This window comes from Elgaria multicarinata, chromosome 4, assembly GCF_023053635.1.
Source record: "Elgaria multicarinata webbii isolate HBS135686 ecotype San Diego chromosome 4, rElgMul1.1.pri, whole genome shotgun sequence".
NCBI classification, from domain to species: Eukaryota; Metazoa; Chordata; class Lepidosauria; order Squamata; family Anguidae; genus Elgaria; species Elgaria multicarinata.
This window is the reverse complement of record NC_086174.1, coordinates 29,686,642-29,707,936: the sequence shown is the minus strand read 5'-3', so window position 1 is coordinate 29,707,936 and position 21,295 is coordinate 29,686,642. Positions and strand designations below refer to the sequence as shown.

Sequence of the window (21,295 nt, the reverse complement as noted above, 5' to 3'; positions counted from 1 at the left end):
GGTTCATGTCGGGAGAGGCGTTCCATCAGGTATTGTGGTCCCAAGCCATGTAGGGCTTTATAGGTTAAAACCAGCACCTTGAATTGGGCTCGGAAACATATAGGCAGCCAATGCAAGCGGGCCAGAATCGGTGTTATATGCTCAAATCTTCCTGTTCCAGTTTTACTTTTAGTAAATTCTTTAGATACACCTGTAGGTGTTGGTATTTCTCAGACAAGGCCTTTAGGTCTCAGAAGAACTGGGGAATCTGGGCGGGAACCCTCCTGCACATGCGCAGTGGAGACGGGAGGGCTCCCGCCCAAAATGGCTCTTAGCTATGGAAATTTCCCAAAGTGGGGCTTCGCGCAGGCGCAGAGCCCATATGTGTGACTGCACAGATGACCACTTGAAGAACCACAGTTACAGGTAAGCAATCTGTCCTTATCATGTCATGTCACTGTTGACAATTTCGTCACACACTGTTGGTTACCAAAGCAGCAGCTGCTGCTGAAGTCCAGCCGGCAGAACTCGCAATGGCTGATGGGATACCAGCGGGAGGACCCGGGGGGGGGAGGGCGGAGATGTGTCAATCAAACACACTGTTGATTAACAGTCAACTTGATGCTGCCCGTAATCTACACCATGGTTGATTATAATCATGTCATGTGGAGAGTACCCTCTTGATAATTAACTATGGAGTTGACTATTAACCCACCATTGACTATTGTGTTGTCTGAACGCAGCCTATGGGTCTTACAAGGTGTAGGTCCTTGTTGGGCTTTTTTTTAAATTAAAATTTTAAATTTAAATTTTTTATTTAAATTTACAAACTAATATACTTCTGTGAGTCAAATTACAGCAGTACTAGACCAGATGATGAAGGGGAAAAGCTGCATTAACCCATCTTCTCCATTCCCCAAACAGTCCTGGATTTTGAGTATCACACTTGAAAATTGCTCTAAACACCAAACACCTCCCTTTCTGTCTGGGTGGCATTAGTAGAGATAGTTTTTGACTTCTCTATCAGGATGCAACAAGCAGAGACCAATGAAATGTTGCAGTGCATTACCAGTCAACAATTTATTTATTTATTTATTGCACTTATATACCACCCCCATAGCCAGGGCTCTCTGGGCGGTTTACAGAAATTCTAAAATTAAGATAAAAATGAGTATACAAAATTTAGAATTCTAAAACACAGAACATACACACATAAAGCATTAAAAACCGTTAAAAAACTAAACATCTGGGTGATTAAGATGTGCCGCCATATGCCTGAGCAAAGAATACTATTCTTCAGGGTTCAGCCAACCTGGAGCTGGAACCTTGTAGTGCTGCTCAAGATTAGTGTGTGAATGGGGAGGGAGAGTATTACAGAGGGTGGGAAAGGAAATATGGCTCAAGAAAGTCAATTCACTCCCCTTTATTTTTCATATGACACTATACCGCCAACCACCCCTTGTCAACCTGGTGCCCTCTGGCATACCCATGCTGGCTGGGGACAATAGGAGTTGTAGTTCAATAATTTGGAGGGTACCAGATTGGGGTAGGCTCTCTCAATATTCTGTGGCTCAACATTATTTAGATCACGGAATGCAATGAACTTGTTGTTGCTGTTATCCTTTTAATTTACAGTCTAATGTACAACTGCACACCTAGGATAATCACTGGAAGTACAGAAACAGTTATTTTATTTTTGGGAGATCTTATTTCACATGAAAATTAATAGGCACATGATCATCCAAGTTTGGTATTTGCAAGAATATTAATGTACCTGTTTAGCAAACCATATCTCATTGTTGAGCCATCTTGCTTTTGGTGTCTTGGGAAATTGGACCAAGGGCATATTACTCTGAGTTTTCTCACTTAGCATGCAATCCTATGCATGTTTAGACGGAAAAAAAGTCCTACAACTCCTTGGCTGGGGCATGCTGGGAGTTGTAGGACTTTTTTCTGTCTAAACATGCATAGGATTGCATCCTTAATTATATACATATGATGTAAAAGTTGGACAAATGTGAATAAAGTCATTGTGTAATTAATATTTGTATACTACAAATAAATAACGCAAAATATATGTATGCAGAGTGAAGAATTTATTGATTTGATGGTCAACCTGGCTCTAGATAATTCCCATCAAGGATTCTGTTTTTCTAATCACTGTAGTTTGCAGAAAGGTTCAGAACAAAACCACACTTTGAAGTGGTTTAATTATCACTCCAGACACCTTCTCCAGATTACTCCTCCCTCAGAATTTAAATTCAGTCTACCCTAGATACTAATCCAGAACTGCCTTGCAGTAGATTTGGATGCATTTCCATGGGCATCCTTCTATCCCATTCTACTGTCATTTCTCCCACACCCCCTGTGCTGGTGGAAGTGGACTTCCCTGCCCCCTCCTTCCTATGGTAGCCCCTCCAGACCCCTGAAAAAGCTACACAACCCTTCTGAATGTGGTGATTTGTGATATGAAGGGGGATCCCCAAAAAACTGAATGGGGGTATCTTCCACAAGTAGAGCCTTTCCCCTCCTAGAAGGTCCCTTCCTCTCATGAAATGTAGGGGTCTTACCCTATATAAATAAATAAACTCAGGTAGAATTCTTCTGTTCATAGGTCTCTCTCTCTCTCTCTCTCTCTCTCTCTCTCTCTCTCTCTCTCACACACACACACACACACACACACACACACACACACACACACACACACTCACAAACATACACTACATGGAGACTAAATTGTGACTGTAAATCTACCTGCCCACATGTTCGTCAATCACCTTAAATACATTTTAAAAACTTCATTTTTGTCTTTTACGCATGCACAGCAATAGAAGAGAGGCTCAAAAGCAGTTAAGCGAGTGGCATGTGTGAAATCTGTTTCATTCCCCCACCCCTACCCCCAGTAAAACTGGTCTATGAAAAGGCAGTATACATGGTCTATATTGTCCTTTAATATACTGAAACATGCATAAAGCAAATGGGATATGAGTTTGCTCCCCCTTTTATAAATGTTTCCTAGTGAAAAATAATATTTTTCACCCCCACCCGCAAAAGGTGATAAAATCAGTTATATGCACTGCTTGTTCCAAATACCTTGCAACATTAAAAGATTCGGGTTATCCAATGTGTCTAACTTAAGTCCCATTCATTTCAATGGATCTACTCTAGTAGGGCTAACAATGGATGCAACCAAATGTTGGAAAGTTAAATTTATCAACAGCAAACAGAACATTTTTATTTCCTTTGCAAAGCTTTTAACAGAAAACTTCTTGACAGAGAGGTAGGAGGCCATTGTTGAACAATGGGAATTTTTGTACAAATAAAACAAAGTTGAGAATTCAAGACTATTTTAAATTAACTTTTTGATATAGTGATTTTATTTCCAAAACAAAAAAAGATGAAATATCATGGCTACCAATTCACTCTGTTACAAATTTCTAATTTACTTGGTCACAGCTTGCTATCCTATTTTGACAATACAATGTCAATGTATGGTAATAATAACAACAACAATGAAAATAAGCAAGTCAGTTCTGGAGAGTTGTGCCTGTACAGGATTATTATTTTTTTAAAAAAACACAGATTTGACATTCTGTTCCTTTCAAAAAGTTCCAGACCTTCTCAACTTCCTGTGTACGTCATTTGGGTGGGAGTAAGTGAAGAAAAAGTCAGAATTAAAAATAAAATAGCGCTTTACTTATATCCCCTCCCCCCCAAAAGCTAGTTAGTAAATTACATCGTTCTACTATAAAAGGCTAATTAGTCATTTCACGACTAACCAAAAGTAAAGTTGTGGGGTTGTTTTTCTTGCACGCGCTAAGGGTTATTATACCTTTGCAGTATACAATTCAGCTGTTATTATACAGGGTGGTTGTTGATTTTTTTTTTTTAACAAACAAAATCTTTTTAAAGGGACCTACTTTACACAGGATAAAAAAAAAAGCAGCCAGCCAGCCGTACGGTAGTGCGGTTCATAATAATATATGTGAATGTGGTGGCTGTGCTTCTCCCAGGCTGTGCCTATCTACTCTCCTTGTGGCTGGGTACTCCCGCACTGTGTGCTTGTTGTACTCGCTCTCTCTTCCTTTCTCTCGCTCCCTCTCTCTTCCCCCCTCCCTTTCTCGCTCTCTCTCTCTCTCTCTTACACTGCCAGCCCCTGATGTGATGGCGAAGAAACCCCGTTGACAAGGCACTGCTTTTTCATGACGGTGAGTTTCCCTTTGAGTGTATTATAATTTTGTGATAAAAATTTCAAGGAAAAAAAAAACACACAACCTCCTTCCTCCCTTCCTTCGGGGAGGGAAAAGAGAGAGGGGGGAAATCTATCTCCAGACAGACAGAAAAGAAAGAGGAGCAAATTAACAACCAGGAGTTGCCAAAACCAGGATATTAGGTTTCAGCCCAGAGAGCTATTGGCTCTGGGGCTATGTATATAAATATATATCTAGAGAGAGAGGAGAGGGAAGAGAGGGGACACAGGGAGGAGGAGGAGGAGGAGGAAGACGACGAAGAAGAAGAGGGCGATTTTGCGCGGGTGGTGCTTGGTGGGCAAATGTTAATTCACATGGATAGGGAATATTTATTTCTTTTGCAGTCAGAGGCTGTGGTGGCGGCTACTGAGGGCCCTTCCAAAATGTGTTTCTTAAAGGGGGAGAGACAGGCAAGGAGGGGGAGAGAGAGAGAGGACAGATAAGGTTTCAGGTCTAGGCTGATAGCTGCAAAAGAGGGGGAGAGGATTGGGGTGGGTTTCCCCCCTCTCTTGCTGATGCCATGCAAATTTAGGAGAGGAGGGAAAAAACCCCCTCTTTTAATGACTCATTGATTGAGCCGGTTTAAAATTAGTTGTTGTTTTGTTTGGGTTTTTTTTTTTTTTTTGGCCGCCCCCTTGGTGGCCATCAAGAGAGGGAGAGAAAGAGGAGTGTGTATGTGTGAGCGGTGTATGTGTCTCTGTGTGTGTGACCGTGTGTGTGTGTGTGAGGAAGAGGGGGATCGAGAGTGTGTGTGAGGGAGAAAGAAAAATAATCTTTTCAAATCTCCTCCCTCTTTTTTCCCCCCTCGTTTCTTTGCTTTTCTCTAAAGCTCTCTGGTCTGTGAAGCACTTTTTCTTCCTCCTCCTCAGGAAAATGGAGACACTTCGTCTTCTCTCTCCTGGGCGTGAGGCTGCCAAGGATTTTTCTTTTCTTTTGCATTCCTGCTTGGATTTGTTTTCTCCTACCACCTCTTACCATCTCGTAATAATTTTCACTGCATTTCTAGCATGGGCTGCGCTTTTTGACGGGGATTTTTTTTTCATTACTTTTGTTTGTCTGGGCTTTTTCTTTTGTTGTTCGGGTTTTTGTCTGCAGTTTCCTCCGATCTCTTCTCTGTGCGTCATTGTTACGAGGAATGGAAATGGTGATTGTTTCGGTACTTGTAATTCTAGGTCGGTAGGATTAAAAACAAACATTTTCGAGATATTCGGCTGTAATTTCTATTTTAAAATGGCAAGAATAATAAATATTCTACATCTGTAATAACGCTTTCGTTTTTGCCTTTTGATTAATTTGTATCTATAACTGCCATCGGATTAGTCTTCCAACATGTTTTTTTTCCCGTTAATTGATTTGCAGTTATGGTTCCACTATATGCGGTGTATGATGTGAGATTATATCGAGAATTGTTTGAAAGGTTGGATAATTTTGGAGGTGGATCGGTTTTTTGTTTTAACTCCCCTGCTCTGAAATCGAGACGGGGATTTGTTCCGGGGTGGGGGGCAGGGAGTAAATTTTGGTAACGTCAACCAGAATAATAATATATTTCAATGGAAATGCGTACAGGATACATTCGTGAGATATCGTCTATTACTAAGCGAAGGCAGGGCAAAGGCCTTTGCTTTTTCTGGGACTGTTTATGAAAAAAATATTCTAATTAAGTTGCATGATTTTGAATAGCTGCAGAAGTAATTCTGCCTTTTCAAAGTTCAGTCAAGAAGGCTGTTTTTCCGCCCTCTCACTCCGCTTTTACATAAGGGGTTTGCTCCGGTCTATGTCTTGTATCGGAGGGATGAAGAGAAGTGAAGATGGCGCTGTCTGGCTGCCGGCCAGGATTTGTTGCGCAGTTTCTCTCTGTTCACTCTCGTCCCTCATAGCCGCCATTTTGAGAAACTTGACATTTCTATGGCTGGGGCGTCACCCTTCTTTATTTCTCGAGTGTGTTTTTTCTCAAAACAGTCTCAAAAATCTTGCCTTTTAAACAAAATGATAACTCATTTGATCACACATATTAAATCTTTAGTTCCTAAAAAGTTAATGCTTCCCTAGTCGCGACCCTAGAAGCTATTGCTTGGAGGACGAATTTCATGGAGGCTGAGAGATGCCTCGTATTTTAATGACTAGTTAGTCATTTTAAAGCATTCTATCATAACCACAATTCCGTGTTAAATATCATGGGTAGTCCCTGCCTTTAAAAGCTGCTGCTCCAGTCTTCGTTTCTTTATACAAGTTTCCTGGTTTTGGGGCTAATTGATGACTTAATTACATGAATGTTTCATATTGTGGACTCTTTTGACCCATTCTCACCTCAGTTTCCCTAGCAAGTTGTTTTTACGTCCAGGTGGGGAAGGGGGACTGCTGAGGCTGAAATGAATAAAACACATATATAGAAATAAATCCATATTATGGCAACCTATTCTCAAGGTGACTGCCCAGAAGTATGAGATTTATGACAAAAAATGGAGAAGCAAGGCTCTGTTAACTGGACGACCTTTCAAATGTCGTCTGTTGCTGTAGGACCTACAGGAGACATGTTTGCATTGTACCGGTAAGGTCCTATTGTTAAAAAAACTTATAAGGGAGCAAAATGTGTTGTCTTAAACACAATAGGCATTCTTATTGCTAAAGGCTAATGTGAGAGTCAAATGTGTGTTTGTGGAAAACCCCACAGGTGCACTTGAATTTTGTCAACTCACAATGCTTTCCAACTTTAAAAATGGTGGCACTTGTTAATACCTTGGGTTTTGAGAACCTGGGTACACATTGGTTTTAAAGCATGCTACTAAGAATTGTGCTTTCCTGTAAGAACTCTTTATGGGTGTTTAAATCACTTAAATCACACACATAAACAGATCTTTCTTCAATCTTCAAATTCTTTCTAAGTTTAAGATCTTTTTGAAATGTTAACTTTCGTGAGACAGAAAGTTATGTTTCGGATAAGAATTTCCCCTTCTGTGGAAACATGCTATTGATATGTATATGATATATATATATATATATATATATATATATATATAAAACATATGTATGTTTTACAAAAAGACTTCGATGTTGTTTACTTTAGTTTTCTCTAATAAGAAGTAGATAAAACTGTTTGGAAAAAATCAGAAAAAAGGTTGCTATACACCTACTGTCCATGCGTACTTTTGCATGGGCTTTTTGCAGTTTATGGCTAAAATGGACTCCACTGCAGCCACCATTGCATCTGGTCAACTGTTGAGAAAGTTTTCCTAATACAGCTACCTAGTACTTTTCTTAATGTTTCCAATGTATAATATTCCAGGATCCAGGATGTAAATTACTTTCAGAACAATTCTGACAAAGAACACTATTATTCATTCAATAGTATCTCAGTTTTCCTTCAAGGAATTGTTTAGTGTTGTTTATTGGCAAAACTAAAACAAGTCCGCAATTGTATTTAATTCACTAGGATTTGCACCTAAGTATTTTAAGGTGCACATTCCAGTGAATTAAATACACACATGGACTTCATTCAACTAATTTTCATGAGAGAAAGAGAAGCAGACATTCAATCGGGAAGTCGTTTGAGTGGTGTCAGAATACAAGCTGGCTTTCAAACTGAACATGTAAGAAGCCAAAATAGTGTCATGTGGGGAAAAGTATTTCCTGAAATAAAAGCATTTTGGCAAATTCTGTTTTTTTTCAGGCCTGGTTTCCCATAGCATCACTTTTTTAAAAAAAAATGGAAATGTGCTTGTGATTATTTCCAAGGGCAAATCTCACTCCATTGAAATCTGCCATATTTGGAAATAATCTGAAATATTTGAAGGCAGGAATGAGTTCTATGAAAGGTCCTCAAGGGCAATAGGTTCATTCTAAAATACAAAAACAGCCTAAACCTCTGGTCAGAATTTCTAGCACCCCCTTCTCCAAATATGGAACATAAAACAGGGCAGGCTTTCAAAATAAATAAATAAATAATGCCATGCCATAAGCAAGAGCATGGGTGGGAACAGGATATGAGAATTGGCAGATTAATGGGTCGGTCATCCTGAAATATTTATTGGCAAAAAAAGAAGAAAGTTCTAGGAAATCTTTGCCAGTTAAATAACAAAACATGTTTCTTTCTACATAATTCTGCTTTAAGAAGAGCCATGCTGGATCAGACCAAGGGTCCATCTAGTCCAGCACTCCATTCAACACAGGGGCCAACCAGCTGTTGACCAGAGACCCACAAGCAGAATACGGTGCAACAGCACCTTCCCATCCATGTTCCTCAGCAACTTGTATTTATGCTTACTGCCTCTGATACTGGAGGTAGCACATAGCCATCAGGACCAGCAGCAATTGATTGCCTTGTTCAGGAATTTCTCCAACTCCCTTTTAAAGCCATCCAAACTGGTAGTCATCACCACATCTTGTGGTAGTGAATTCTATAGTTTATGCGCTGTGTGAAGGAGTACTTCCTTTTATCTGTCCTGAATTTCCAATCAGCTTCATGGAATGACTGAGTTCTAGTATGGGAAAGGGAGAAAAATGCCTCTCTATCCAGATTTTCCACACCATGCATAATTTTGTACACCTCTATCAGGTCTTCCCTTAGCCTCCTTTTTTCCAGGCTAAACAATCCCAAGTGTTGTAACCTTCCTTCATAAGGAAGATGCTCCAGTCCTTTGATCATTTTAGTTACCCTTTTCTGCACTTCTTCCATCTCTACAATATCTGTTTTTCAGTGTGACCAGAATTGTACACAGTATTCTAACTGTGATTGCACTATAGATTTGTATAAAAGCAGTATGATACTGGCAGTTTTATTCTCAATTTCTTTTAAAATAATGCCTAACATAGAGTTTACCTTTACAGTGGCCACACAATGGGTTGACATTTTCACTGAGCTGTCCACCACTACGCCAAGATCTCTTTCTTGGCTGGTAACCGCCAACTCAGATCCCATCAGGTTATACTTGAAGTTGGGATTTTTTGTCCCAACGTGCATCACTTGCTAACTTTGTACAGCATCTGCCATTTGGATACCCACTCTCCCATCTTGGAGAGATCCCTTTGGAGTTCCTCATAATCCCTGTTTGGTGTCATTGGCAAACTTGGTCACCTCACTGTTCACTCCTAATTCCAGATCATTTATGAACAAGTTGAAAAGTATTGGTTCCAGTACAGATCCCTGTGGGACCCTATTGTTTACTTCCATCCATGGGGAAAATACACCATTTATTCCTACTCTCTGTCTTGTGAAATGGTACACATTTGCCATCCTTGGAAGTGCATCCTCCTGCCTTGTTCAAATCCAATTGTTGCTTGCACCCTCAACCACATATTCAATTATGGTATGATTCATATGAATATAGTTGGGAGGTGATGCAGTCAGTTCCATATTTTGTTTTTTGCTTCATTTTTCCATTTAGATAAAATTGAAATAACTTTTAACATGAAAGAAAAGTTTTGTATTAAAGTGTTTGATTTTTTAAAAATGAAGATTTATTAGAAAGATACAGAACTTCATCAGAATACTGCATAATGGAAATAACTTTAAAAAGTATATACAATTTTAAAATACTATAAAATACAAAAATATTCAGGCAGGGATTCTAATTTCAGATTTATTCAAATCTCAATTTTAATGAACAGTTATTTTTAACTGAAGAACACAAAATCTTGTTGAAGACCAGTTTATATTGACTGTCTGTAAATTATATCAGGTGGTTTGCACTAGTGGCCTATTACCCCCACCACCCAAGTAAACAAATTGTGTTAGAAATGTCAGGTTCAAAATTGACCAAATTAAGGGCTTTATGTCTACACTTTTGTTATATAATGAGTTACTGCATTTCTATTACAAACAATTCAGCGGAAGTGTGAAAAATAGTTCCTTTTTCAGTTGGAACAGTGTGACCCAGGGCAACCTTTCACTTATTGTTACTATGGTATGCAGGCAAGTCTCAAATTAAAAGGATTTAAACAGCATTTTTAAGATCTGATCATTCCAATACATGAGCATTCTGCTAGAATGCGAAATTATGGCGAAATTCTTGTAAGACATAAAAAAAAATGTTTCCCCCGTCCTTTTTATTTGGCATGCGAACATGGATGCATGCACAGGTACCACGTTGGAGCAGTCAACTGAGTGGGAGACCTGAGTAGGCCTCCCTTATCTCTATCCAGTCTGCCCTCCACCCACTTGGTTAAGGAATGTGAGCTTAGAGCTTGTGTTCCTTGACTGGACAAAAAGTGTGTGTGTGTTTGTGTGTGTGTGAGGGGAGGAACCAGATGGGGATATAGGATGTGCACACAGACTTCCATTCCCCATAATGATCTGGTGTGCTGACTGTATTTGACCCGTGCACATGCACTTATTAATGGCATTTTATGGGGAGAGGGCAGACAACTTCTGTTTGTAGTCTTCCCATGTTTCCCATTGCTTCTGTATTACCAGAAAATCTCCACTAAGGAATTATGGAATAACTGCACAATGCCTTTTGCTTGTTAGCACCAGGAAGCACCCGGTTAAAACCTATGAGAATTTCCCCAGACCCATGTGGATGAGGCCCAAAGCATTTCATAATGGTTATTTGTCCTCAACACCACTGTGCAGTAGGTACTGACTTGCCCAAGGCTAACTGGTCATCCAAGTCTTAATATGTTCTCCATTGGCTTTTAATGAAATTTTTGTCAATGCAATATAAATAATATCCAATATAACCTTTATTTGAAACTGATCTAAAGAGTGGGGTACTGAATTTCTTTTTGTTGTTTCATATAAAAACAATGTGAAATGGTATTACATGAACACATAACACATTAACTCAATGGTCCGTAAGGGAGACACACAACACACAATGTGTAGTCCGGGAGGGAGACACACACACACACACACACACACACACACACACACACTCAATTAAGCAAGACACCACTAAGGTATGTGTGTAATAAAAATTCACATAGGGCCTAAGGCCAGCAGAAGTTTTATATTGGCAGGTATGCAGCTAGGATGAGAAACGAGCAGCAAGGCATGCTAACTGAAAGCTATACTGAATGCTGGAAGCCATATGGAGAAGACGATGAGGGGTGGAACAATGGAGTTCAAGAAAGGGGTTGGGTGGGGATGAGGAGGAGGAACTTCCTTTTTGGCAAACTTCTCAGAGAGTTACTATGTTTTTTATTATATAGCAGGGCTCACTTGCTTTTAAAAACTGCAGGGCAGGAAAACGGTTAACAACCAGCAGGCGGGTTTTCCTTGAAACACTCTATGCTGGGAAACATTACCATTGTTAAATACCTGCCAGTGATGCAGCTTTTAAAGGCATAGGAGCCCTTTTGAGACAGGGTGTCAATTGTCCTTCCATGATTTAGGAACTGGAGAAGCTGTGAATGTGTGGGCAGGAAAGTAGGGTTGTACCTTTCTTCCTGGCTTTTCTTTTTCCTTTAAGAACAACCTGACACAAAAAACATAAGCAGGTGAAATATAATAAGGAAAGTTTTATCTACTTATAGTCTTCATTTCATATTTATGTTTTTTGGGGGGGGGCTATTGAATAGGATCATAAAAATAAGATGCCAATTTTACAAATGACATTTTTGGGAGCTGCAGGAGTGTGAACCACGGTGCCAAGGGGTGTGGTGCCATGTCCAAACGTAGTAGGCTCTTTGACTTTAAGAGCACCCTTGAAAGGAAAAGACCAGGAGTAGGTTTTCCTATCGCTGTAACACTATGATGGGGTACACATCCAGTGTTTGTTTATTTATTTATTACATTCCTATACCGCCCAATAGCCGGAGCTCTCTGGCAGTTCACAAAAATTAAAATTAAATCGGGTGTTGTTGCCCCCCCCCGATCTGCACATGTGCACAAACACACATGCACGAATACATATACACACATTACACCCTCCCCCATGCACACACTTTAACCTTGCCCCCATCCCATCCCTGCAGCAAGGGTATGGTTGGGGAAAATGCTTACCTTACCCCCATTGCAGTGATCCTGCAGCAAGATTGCTGGTTGGTTTGGAGGATACGTCAGGGTCACTGAGGGAGGGGGAAGCTTTAAGTCTGACCAGCAACATTACTTATGCATTACCATTAAAGCCGCCTCCTCCTCCTCCTGGCAATTCTGACCAACAGTACTTCTGTGTTAAAATTAATGGTGTGGAAGCAGAGATGTTGATCAGCTGCAGTGCGGGGTGGGGGATGATGATGTGGTAGCATGGAGTGCATGGGAATCGCACTGGGCCCTATGCAAACCGTGGGTTGTACACCCCTGCAGTATGGTGAGAAAAGTCAGAGCTGGGAGAAATTCTTTATTCTGTGCTATTCCAAGTACAGGGGTGCTTCTAGACAGAGGTCTCCTAGCACTACCAATCAAAAGACATTGTGCAGGTGTTCCCTCTTTGACCAACTTTCTGTGGTTAGAAAAAATATGGAAGAAATGATGAGGAAATCTGGGAGGGTTACAAATGAAATACATGGTCTGGACCTCCGATAACGTTCTGTGAAAGAGGCATCCTAGTAGTGTTTCAGGTAGGGTCTGAAACATTATTATTATTATTATTATTATTATTATTATTATTATTATTAATATAGCACCATCAATGTACACGGTCCAATGAGAACCAAGAGACAAGTTTTATAAACTAACCAGCCAAATGTACTATGGAGAAAAACGAGCAAAACAAATCTGAGCTAGGCCAGGCCTGGGTCTGTCTAGGGCGGCTCTCTCTACTATGTTTAGATTTAAGGGCAAGTGATTCAAGTGACCACCAATCCAGCCAGGCTTGGGCTACTATGGGCTGTCTACTCAACTATCCACATAACGACTGAAATAAATGGTACAAACAGTTCATCTTTATTTGTACAGCTGGAAACACTTGTGAACTGGGCTAGAAATGCAGTCAAAACCAGGTATACCAAAGCTGAACAAATAGAAGGTAATGTATGAAAAGTGTAGTGATGGATCAGGTAGCAGGTATGAGAATAACCCAATGGTAGAGGTGAGCACATGGTTTGCATGCAGAGGGGTCCCAGGTTAAGACTGATGTTTCCAGTTCAAAATGTCAAAGTAGCATACAACAGTGTCCCGTTATAAAAACATGCCATTGCTAGTGCATATAATTTGTGAATTACCTATCAATAGAGCTTTTAATTTCCTCATCTTCTAGCAATTCTTAATCCAACTGAAAACTGTGTTCTGAAATGATGGGTCATACATTTTATCTTTAGGGCTAAAAGAGTGTTGGGAGCTGAAATTAGTCCTTCTCTGGTGTTGTAAATCTACTCAGGCCTTAGCTAGACCAGCATTTATCCTGGGGCGAATCCCGGGATTGTCCCTGTGCGTCCACATGACGCACAGGGGATCCCGGGATCAGGGAGGGATCATCCCTCCCTGGCCCAGGGATACAACTCTACACTTTGGGCCCACTTTTTTTGCGGTCTCGGGCTAAGTGTGTGGCCTGTTTCTGCGGGTTTACCTGGCTCTGCGTGATTACTCACGTGGAGCCGGGAGCCACGCATGGGGTATAGCACTCCTCAGGAGCGCTGTGCCCATCGGGGGTAGGTTGGGGGAGTAGGGTAATGACTATTTTTAAAAAAGCCTTACCTTTGCACATGAGCGTTCATGCGCTCCATTTTCTTTAAAAATAAAAAAAATGGCGGGCGCAACGCCTCTCTTCTGGAGGTTGTCGCACCTTAAGTGTAAATGAGGGCGAGATCTTGCATTAATCGCAACGCGAGATCACCCCTCCTCCATCCAGGATTATCCAGTAGGTCTAGCTAAAGCCTCAGCCTGATAAAATATGCCATTTCTTAAATAAAAGTCATGAACAGCAACAGCTTGTATAGCGTACTTTCTGAGACTATGAACAGTTCAAAGCTGACCTTACTGATGAACTCACTAGGTGGCCTTTGGCAAACCACTATATCTTAACCATAATTTCCCATTTGAAATACGAGGATAATAATACCGGCCTATCCTTTAGGATTAGAGCGTTTTCTATAATGAGTAGGTATTTTTTTCTGAACATTTAATGCTGTATAAGCGTAAAGATTTAGGGCAGGTTATTTTACATAAGCCTGATCCTAAATATGTTTACTCAGAAGTAAGTCCCAGTGAGGCGTTTTTTTTTTTTTTAAAGTGTGTTTAAACTTAAGTTTAAACAGCAAATAAATCATTGTGCACTTGTCATGGTAAATTGATACAATAAATGTATTCATAGTACATAAACGTTTCCAACAATTAGTTAATATACAAAAGCATTTTCTCCTTTTAATTGTCTCTTTTTCTGAAAGGAAATATGAAATCTGCTTTATGATACAATATGAGTGCTTTTTCCCCTCCTTAGTTGTCATGGATGATGACGACGATGAATCCTGTCTCTTTGATCTTATTGGGTAAGATTTTTTTAAAAATGTGTGCAGAGCAACAGTGCAAAATTCACTTTGCAGTGGAAAGCTTGCTAGATAAATAGGGTTGTATCCGGACTTGTAAAGGTCTCCTTCGGTTTACAGAGGGAAGGAACCAGGATACAGGGAAGGTTCTCTGCTGGACGAAAGGGGAAGTGCAATGTTTTTTGCAATTCCCCCTGCAGCCCCCAGGGCAACATCCCATGCTATTCCAGAGAAACTTGTAACCCTCGGGAGCAGCTTTGGGGGGGGGGGGCATAGGAAGCTGCTGAGGGAAGAAGGAATGGGCTAAAACTGCTGTTGCAACTCTTTCCAGTGAGAGCAGAACTCTGCTGAGCACAAGTCTGGATCCAACCCTTCGCCTGTTTGCCCTTGTTAGAAAAGTAAGGCTGCAATTTAATGCATACTCAGGAGTAAATCCCATTAAACTCAGTGTGACTTAATTCTGAGTAACTATGCTTGCTTAGGATATATGTTATGATGTGGGTAGTTGGCGCATGTGACACTGTAGTGCAACAGCTGCCAGTGCATTTCTGAGCCCAATTTAAAGAGCTGGCGTTAATCTTTAAAGCCTTAAATGATTTGGGCGCCTAGTTATTTGAAGGACTACCTTCACCGTAACAGTCGGACTGCATTCTGAGGTCATCCACAGATGCCCTTTTTACTTGCCTGCTGCTAAGGGAAGTTATGTTGGTGAATACAAGGTAGTGGCCGTGCACCTATGGAATGAGCTTCACCTGGAGTTTGTCAAGCCCTTTTAACTACCCTTTAAAATTCTTTTGGGCTGCTGGTTTTATGTATAAACATTATTATTACTGAATTTTATTGTTTGTTTTAATCTTGTATGCCACCTTTAAAGGCAGCCCCCCCAAAAGTAAATAAAATAAAATTAAAAAGTTAAAACATTATATAGGATCTCTATTGTAAAAGGAATGAAGTCCTTATCACTTATGTATTTGTTTATATTTATTTTTTCACATATTTACAAGCCACCTTTTCAATGGAAATTGCCCAAACTGGCATACAAGATATTTATAATTTAGAATATATAAATATAATGAAGAAAGTAATAATTACAAATGTTGCCTAAAAAGACAATATGTTGCATACCTCCAAAACATAGTGACCTGGTTCACATGACACAGCAAGACACCGTGGGTTAATTCACTCACGGGGGCTTTGTGCCGTACACTAGCTGCCATTTTACATATGCAAACCATGGCTTGTTATGTGCGAAACTGGTGGGGGTAGTTTGTTGGTGTTATTAACAAACCACCAACAATCCAGTGCTACTTTAGGGCTGTTTTTGAGGGTAGTTTTTAACCACAAAAACACCCCACCCTAGCTGGGTTCACACAACACAACCCACCTTTGCCAGTTCACAGCAACTTATGCAAAATCATGGATATTAACCCATGATGTCTTTTCGTCACATGTGAGTCAGTATCTAGGTCTTCTGCCAAACATTAAAAAAACCTCTGTAGCTGCATACAGTGTTGCTTGGAATAGGTGGGACTCGATGGCCTTATAGGCCCCTTCCAACTCTACTATTCTATGATTCTATGACAGCTCTGATTATAATATGGTAGTTTTTTTAAAGTGTAAAATGACAATTAATTTCTCTCTTTCTATATAGATATAAAATTACACTATTCATATGGTTTGCTGAAAACAATACAGGTTTTTTGTTTCTCGTTGCATACTCTAAAAGCTTCTCTACACAGGAGCCTTTTATCCCATGACTTTACCGGCCTTTTGCTTCCATATTCTTTATGGGGTTAAGATTCCCCCCTTTTATGCACTTCTGCTTCCGCCTCCTGGGGGGAAGTTCCTTTAACTGAAAACTATAAGTTTCATGATACCGCCATTTCCTCTTTTCACTGAGAAATTCAACTCAGCTTATTTAAATAGCTCATTATCTGTGGTCTTCAAAAAAAAAGTAGGATAAAGGGCATAAAGCACAGGAGAGGCCATGGAGCTTGACAATGTAATTTAAAGGACTCACAAAATTCTGTGATTAACCAATCTTGATCTCAGGGCAAAAGCCTTGTGTGGAGAAGCCCTAAATTAGGTAGTTAGGAATTACAGTCTCAGTGCTCAGGTGATATAATTCAGAGGGACTCTTCCTGTTTCTTTCTGCTGATATTTTAATGACTTTTAATTTTAGAATATTTTAACAAATACAGCTTCTTAGACTGGTCCATCTCACTTTTCTTGTTTGTATCTTTTAAGAGATGCGCAGGCACTGAATTATTTTCTACATGGAGCGGGCAGTAAATCTGTAAGTCATATTCTAATATGTTAAATGTTAATCTAATTTTACTAATCATACTATTACTAGTTTAATGTTATTTTTCTATATTTGTGCTGCAACAGAATAACGAAGACTTGACTAATGCAGGATATTCTGCAGCCAACTCAAATTCTATTTTCGCCAATACCAGTGTAAGTACACAGGGGGAAAAATGTAATTTTATCGTAGGTTTACAGTTCTGTCTTGGTCTGTTTATGTTTTATGTAATTGAATGGAGTAGAAGCAGGAATTGTAGGTTCCAGTTGTTGGGTTTCAACTCCTATCATCCCCGACCAAGAGCTGATGGGAGTTGCAATACAACAACATCTAGAAGGCTACACATCACCTACACATTTATGTGGAAGTAAGTTTCATTGACTTCTTTGGGACTTAATTCTTAATTTGCTCTGTAAATTTCCTCTCACATTATTGAACGGATACAGGTTTATACAAAAATAATGAAGATTCTACCACATTGCCAGATCTGATGTGTGTGAAGTTTTGCCTTAAGTTTATGTTTGCTTTAAAATACTCCATGGAGTAGCCAGAAGACCTTGTGAAACAGAAGAGTTTTTCCAGTTTCCCAAAATGGAAGAATAAGCCTGGAAATCATGCAGAAGAAATACAACAATACCAAAACCATGACAAAAAAAGCTTTGCTCCTTGTAGCATTCTATCTGGCTTCTGATGAAGGTGGAATGCAGAGCAGGGCTTCAGAACATGACCTAAGAAACTGGAGGCGTGCAGTTCTTTTGGAATAGGAAGTTCTCTGAAATATCTCATATCAAACTGTGTAAGGCCATTTAGAAAAGAGATAGTTTTGGCTGGTAAGGACTAGAGACTTCGTGCCAGTGGATCTGTTCATACTTACACATTCTTAGGAATGTAGCAGAAATGTCAGTTGAAAAGAACCCCATTTAAACAGAAGAATGGATCCCTTTCAGCCAGCACATCTACTCTTGGGACTAGATCAATTATTACATCCGAGATCTAGAGCAAATGCACCAGCTTTTTCTAAACCTATCCCAAGAAAAAGCTAGCCTCTTTCTGTACCCATTCCTTAATATGCTCCATTGCCTTTCGTCTTCACCTTTTGGTTCAATCCCCTTGTCTCCCCATTAGTGGTCTTCATTTCCTCACTTATTTATCTCTCTCTGCATATCAGTATTCTCTTTCCTTTCACCTTGTTCTGGTTTCACATTCACATACTTATTTTTACCAGAGCAGCTTTTAGCTCTATTACTGTTAGGTTGCAATATACCATGTTTGGGGCTTGGTGCTGTTGTGGGCACCTTATGGGCAGATGTGAAAATTATTTGTCTGCTCGCAATTAAGGGTAGTACTACATGTTCTGTCTGTACTTAATGGGCCTGTTCACACGTTACGGCGGCAAGTCTTGGGTTAATTAATCTACTAATTGTAGGTTAACTGTGGGTTGTTTAATCCACAATTAAACCATAGTGTCTGGCTACACGTCACGTAATAACCTCCAATAGGTATGAACATAGGTTGTATATTCAAAATGGCGATGGCACGCAACCCACAATTTGCCAATCAGATCAATGATTGCAGACTTAAGGGTACTTAACTCCTCTGCCCACTATTTTACCCTACAACTTCCCTGCCTGTCTGCAACTGGGGTTTTGCATCTCTGTTTCCATCATAAACATGGGTCTGGAATCCCAGCTGGGGAAAAGTCGTTCTCTTTCCTACCACTCTTCCATTTCAAATCCGCCTTTAATGCCACTTCGCAGGAGGGAAGCAGCAGCCTGGGCCTACTAACATGAGTTGCAGTTGGAACATGTTGTTTTGCCGTAAACCAGGTTATTGGAGACAAGAACTGTGGGAACAAATATTCATTGTTTGGCAAGTGGGTGAGAGTGAAGAGAAGGCATGAAAGAAGGGCGGGCACCCAACTCCCATTGGCAATTATGGTGGTCTTGCATAGAGCAAGAACTGAGTGCCTGTCAGTGATGCAGCAGGATATTTCTTCATGGCTGCATTCGTGCAGTTCCTGTCTTGGGAGAGTAAAGGTCTACACACAATAATATGCAGACAATACCCCACAGTAAAATTGTGGTTGTAAATCTGCTACCTTTTATGTCAGTGCAGGTGAAGGAGAAGGAGAATGCAGAGCTCTTGTACTTGTATACTAAGCTTTTGCGAGTAGTTTGAGCCTTAGGCACTACTTGCATCTTGTAGCTTTCCATAGTTAGTAGGATGATTGAGAAGCCAACTTGTTGGATTTGGCTTCACTGCTGCTTGCCTGTTGAGCTTTGGGCTTCCAGCCTACCTTAACTAACCTGATTGTGGAGATGATGTGGGAATATGCCAATTGCTGCCTGAAAACCTTGTTCAAAAAGTGCCAACACTTTTGCACAAGCTGCATAGAAGTCATGCTTATTTTTCTAATGGTAAATTTGGCTCTGTCATTACCAGTATTCTTGAGGCATGTTTTGAGCAATACACAAACAGCAGCAGTCTACATACAACACTATTTTAAACAAATTCAAGTGATTTATATTGTTTTTTCTTTTTCTTTTCAGAGCTCTGATCCTAAGTCATCAATCAAAGGTGTGGGTGGTCAGCTTGGTGAAGGGCCTAGTGATGGACTACAATTGCCAAGTAGCCTTCAGTTTCTTGATGATGAACTTGAATCTTCTCCACTGCCTGATCTCAGTGAAGATCAGCCTTTTGATATCCTTCAGAAATCTCTGCAGGAAGCTAATATTACTGAACAGACTTTGGCAGAAGAGGCGTATTTGGATGCCAGCATAGGCTCCAATCAACAGTTTGCACAAGCTCAGATTCATCCTTCCTCATCAGCATCTTTTACTCAGGCTTCTAATGTTTCTAATTACTCAGGTCAGACGCTGCAACCTATAGGAGTTACTCAAGTGGTACAGCAACCAGTTGGAGCATCTTTTGCAAGCAATACAGTTGGTGTGCAACATGGCTTTATGCAACATGTGGGGATTAGTGTTCCCAGCCAGCATTTGTCAAACAATAGTCAGATTGGTGGTTCTGGACAGATACAGTTAATTGGTTCGTTTAGTAATCAACCTTCTATGATGACCATCAATAATCTTGAAGGCTCCCATATTATTTTGAAGGGTGGTGGACAGCAAGCACCTGCAAATATGAGTGGTGGACTCTTGGTTCATAGACAAACTCCTAATGGTAACTCATTGTTTGGCAACTCAAATTCAAACCCAGTAGCACAACCTGTAACTGTTCCATTTAATAGTACAAATTTTCAAACATCTTTGCCTGTGCATAACATCATTATTCAAAGGGGTCTTGCTCCAAATTCTAACAAAGTCCCAATCAATATTCAACCAAAACCTATTCCGATGGGCCAGCAAACCACCTACAATGTGAATAGCTTGGGAATACAGCAACATCATGTGCAACAAGGGATTCCTTTTGCTTCATCAAACTCACCTCAGAATTCAGTAGTTGGTCCACATATGTCTGTTAATATTGTTAGTCAACAAAATACAAGAAAATCAGTTACTTCCCAAGCAGTAAGTAATGCTGGTGGTAGTATTGTTATCCATTCTCCTATGGGACAGCCTCATGCACCTCAGAACCAGTTTCTTATACCCACAAGTCTGTCAGTAAATCCTAATTCAGTTCACCACGTCCAGACTATAAATGGACAGCTTCTTCAGAATCAGCCTTCACAACTTGTTTCCGGCCAAGTATCCACTGAGCATGTTATGCTGAATAGGAACTCCACAAATATGCTTAGAACGAATCAGTCGTATTCAGGACAGATGCTGAATAATCAGAATGCTGTGCAGTTAGTTTCTGGTCAAACATTTGCAGCTCCTGGAAGCCAAGTTATTGTAAATCATGGGACTTCTCAAATTGTTAGTGGCCAGGTTCCATTACAACAGGCATCTTCTGCTGTGTTGCATTTATCCCCTAGCCAAGGAAACATTTCCCAAGGTAGAACGGGCTTTACCACAATGTCTCCTGGACAGTCAACAGGTTCAAGTATGTCATCAAGCAACCGGTTTACTGTTGTGAGTTCTTCTGCCACAGTACATCCCAGTGTTGGTCCATCAGCCCAGTCTGTTGCTTCAGGTGGAAATTTTGCTGGAGATCAACTTACACAGCAAAATAGAATGCAATTATCAGTCAGTGTATCACATCGTCTTCCAGTTTCTTCTTCCAAGGCTGTCAACACCTTTAGTCACACATCAGTAACCCAACCACAGTTTTCCTTTGGCCAGGTATGTACTGATGCAAACTCAAAATCTTTATCAATGTAATTTTAAGAAAATTAAGAATCTTTTTAAGTTGCTGGGTTGGGTGCCAGTTTATCCTTACAGCATCTAAACCATAGTTTAGTATGACCTCTGAATTGTAGCTGATGCCCATTTATTGGCAT

The 21,295-nt window shown here is 40.2% G+C and overlaps 1 protein-coding gene and 1 long non-coding RNA gene across 3 annotated transcripts in view; both read left to right on the top strand.

Moving 5' to 3' along the window:
- The first annotated feature begins 1,853 nt into the window (after nt 1-1,853).
- Nucleotides 1,854-21,295, top strand: part of LOC134397394 (uncharacterized) — a 1,014,583-nt gene continuing 995,141 nt past the window's right edge. The window contains exon 1 of the long non-coding RNA XR_010025362.1: nt 1,854-1,883. This is a non-coding gene — a long non-coding RNA (uncharacterized LOC134397394). The remainder of the gene's footprint in view (nt 1,884-21,295) is intronic.
- Nucleotides 4,096-21,295, top strand: part of BICRAL (BICRA like chromatin remodeling complex associated protein) — a 32,842-nt gene continuing 15,642 nt past the window's right edge. The window contains exons 1-6 of one of the 2 annotated variants that reach the window (XM_063124001.1): nt 4,096-4,187; nt 13,063-13,106; nt 14,543-14,591; nt 16,836-16,884; nt 16,980-17,048; nt 19,443-21,137. In XM_063124001.1, coding sequence (XP_062980071.1) covers nt 13,091-13,106; nt 14,543-14,591; nt 16,836-16,884; nt 16,980-17,048; nt 19,443-21,137 — 1,878 coding nt within the window. In that variant the 5' untranslated portion in view covers nt 4,096-4,187; nt 13,063-13,090. The remainder of the gene's footprint in view (nt 4,188-13,062; nt 13,107-14,542; nt 14,592-16,835; nt 16,885-16,979; nt 17,049-19,442; nt 21,138-21,295) is intronic. The other variant, XM_063124002.1, reaches the window with a different exon arrangement.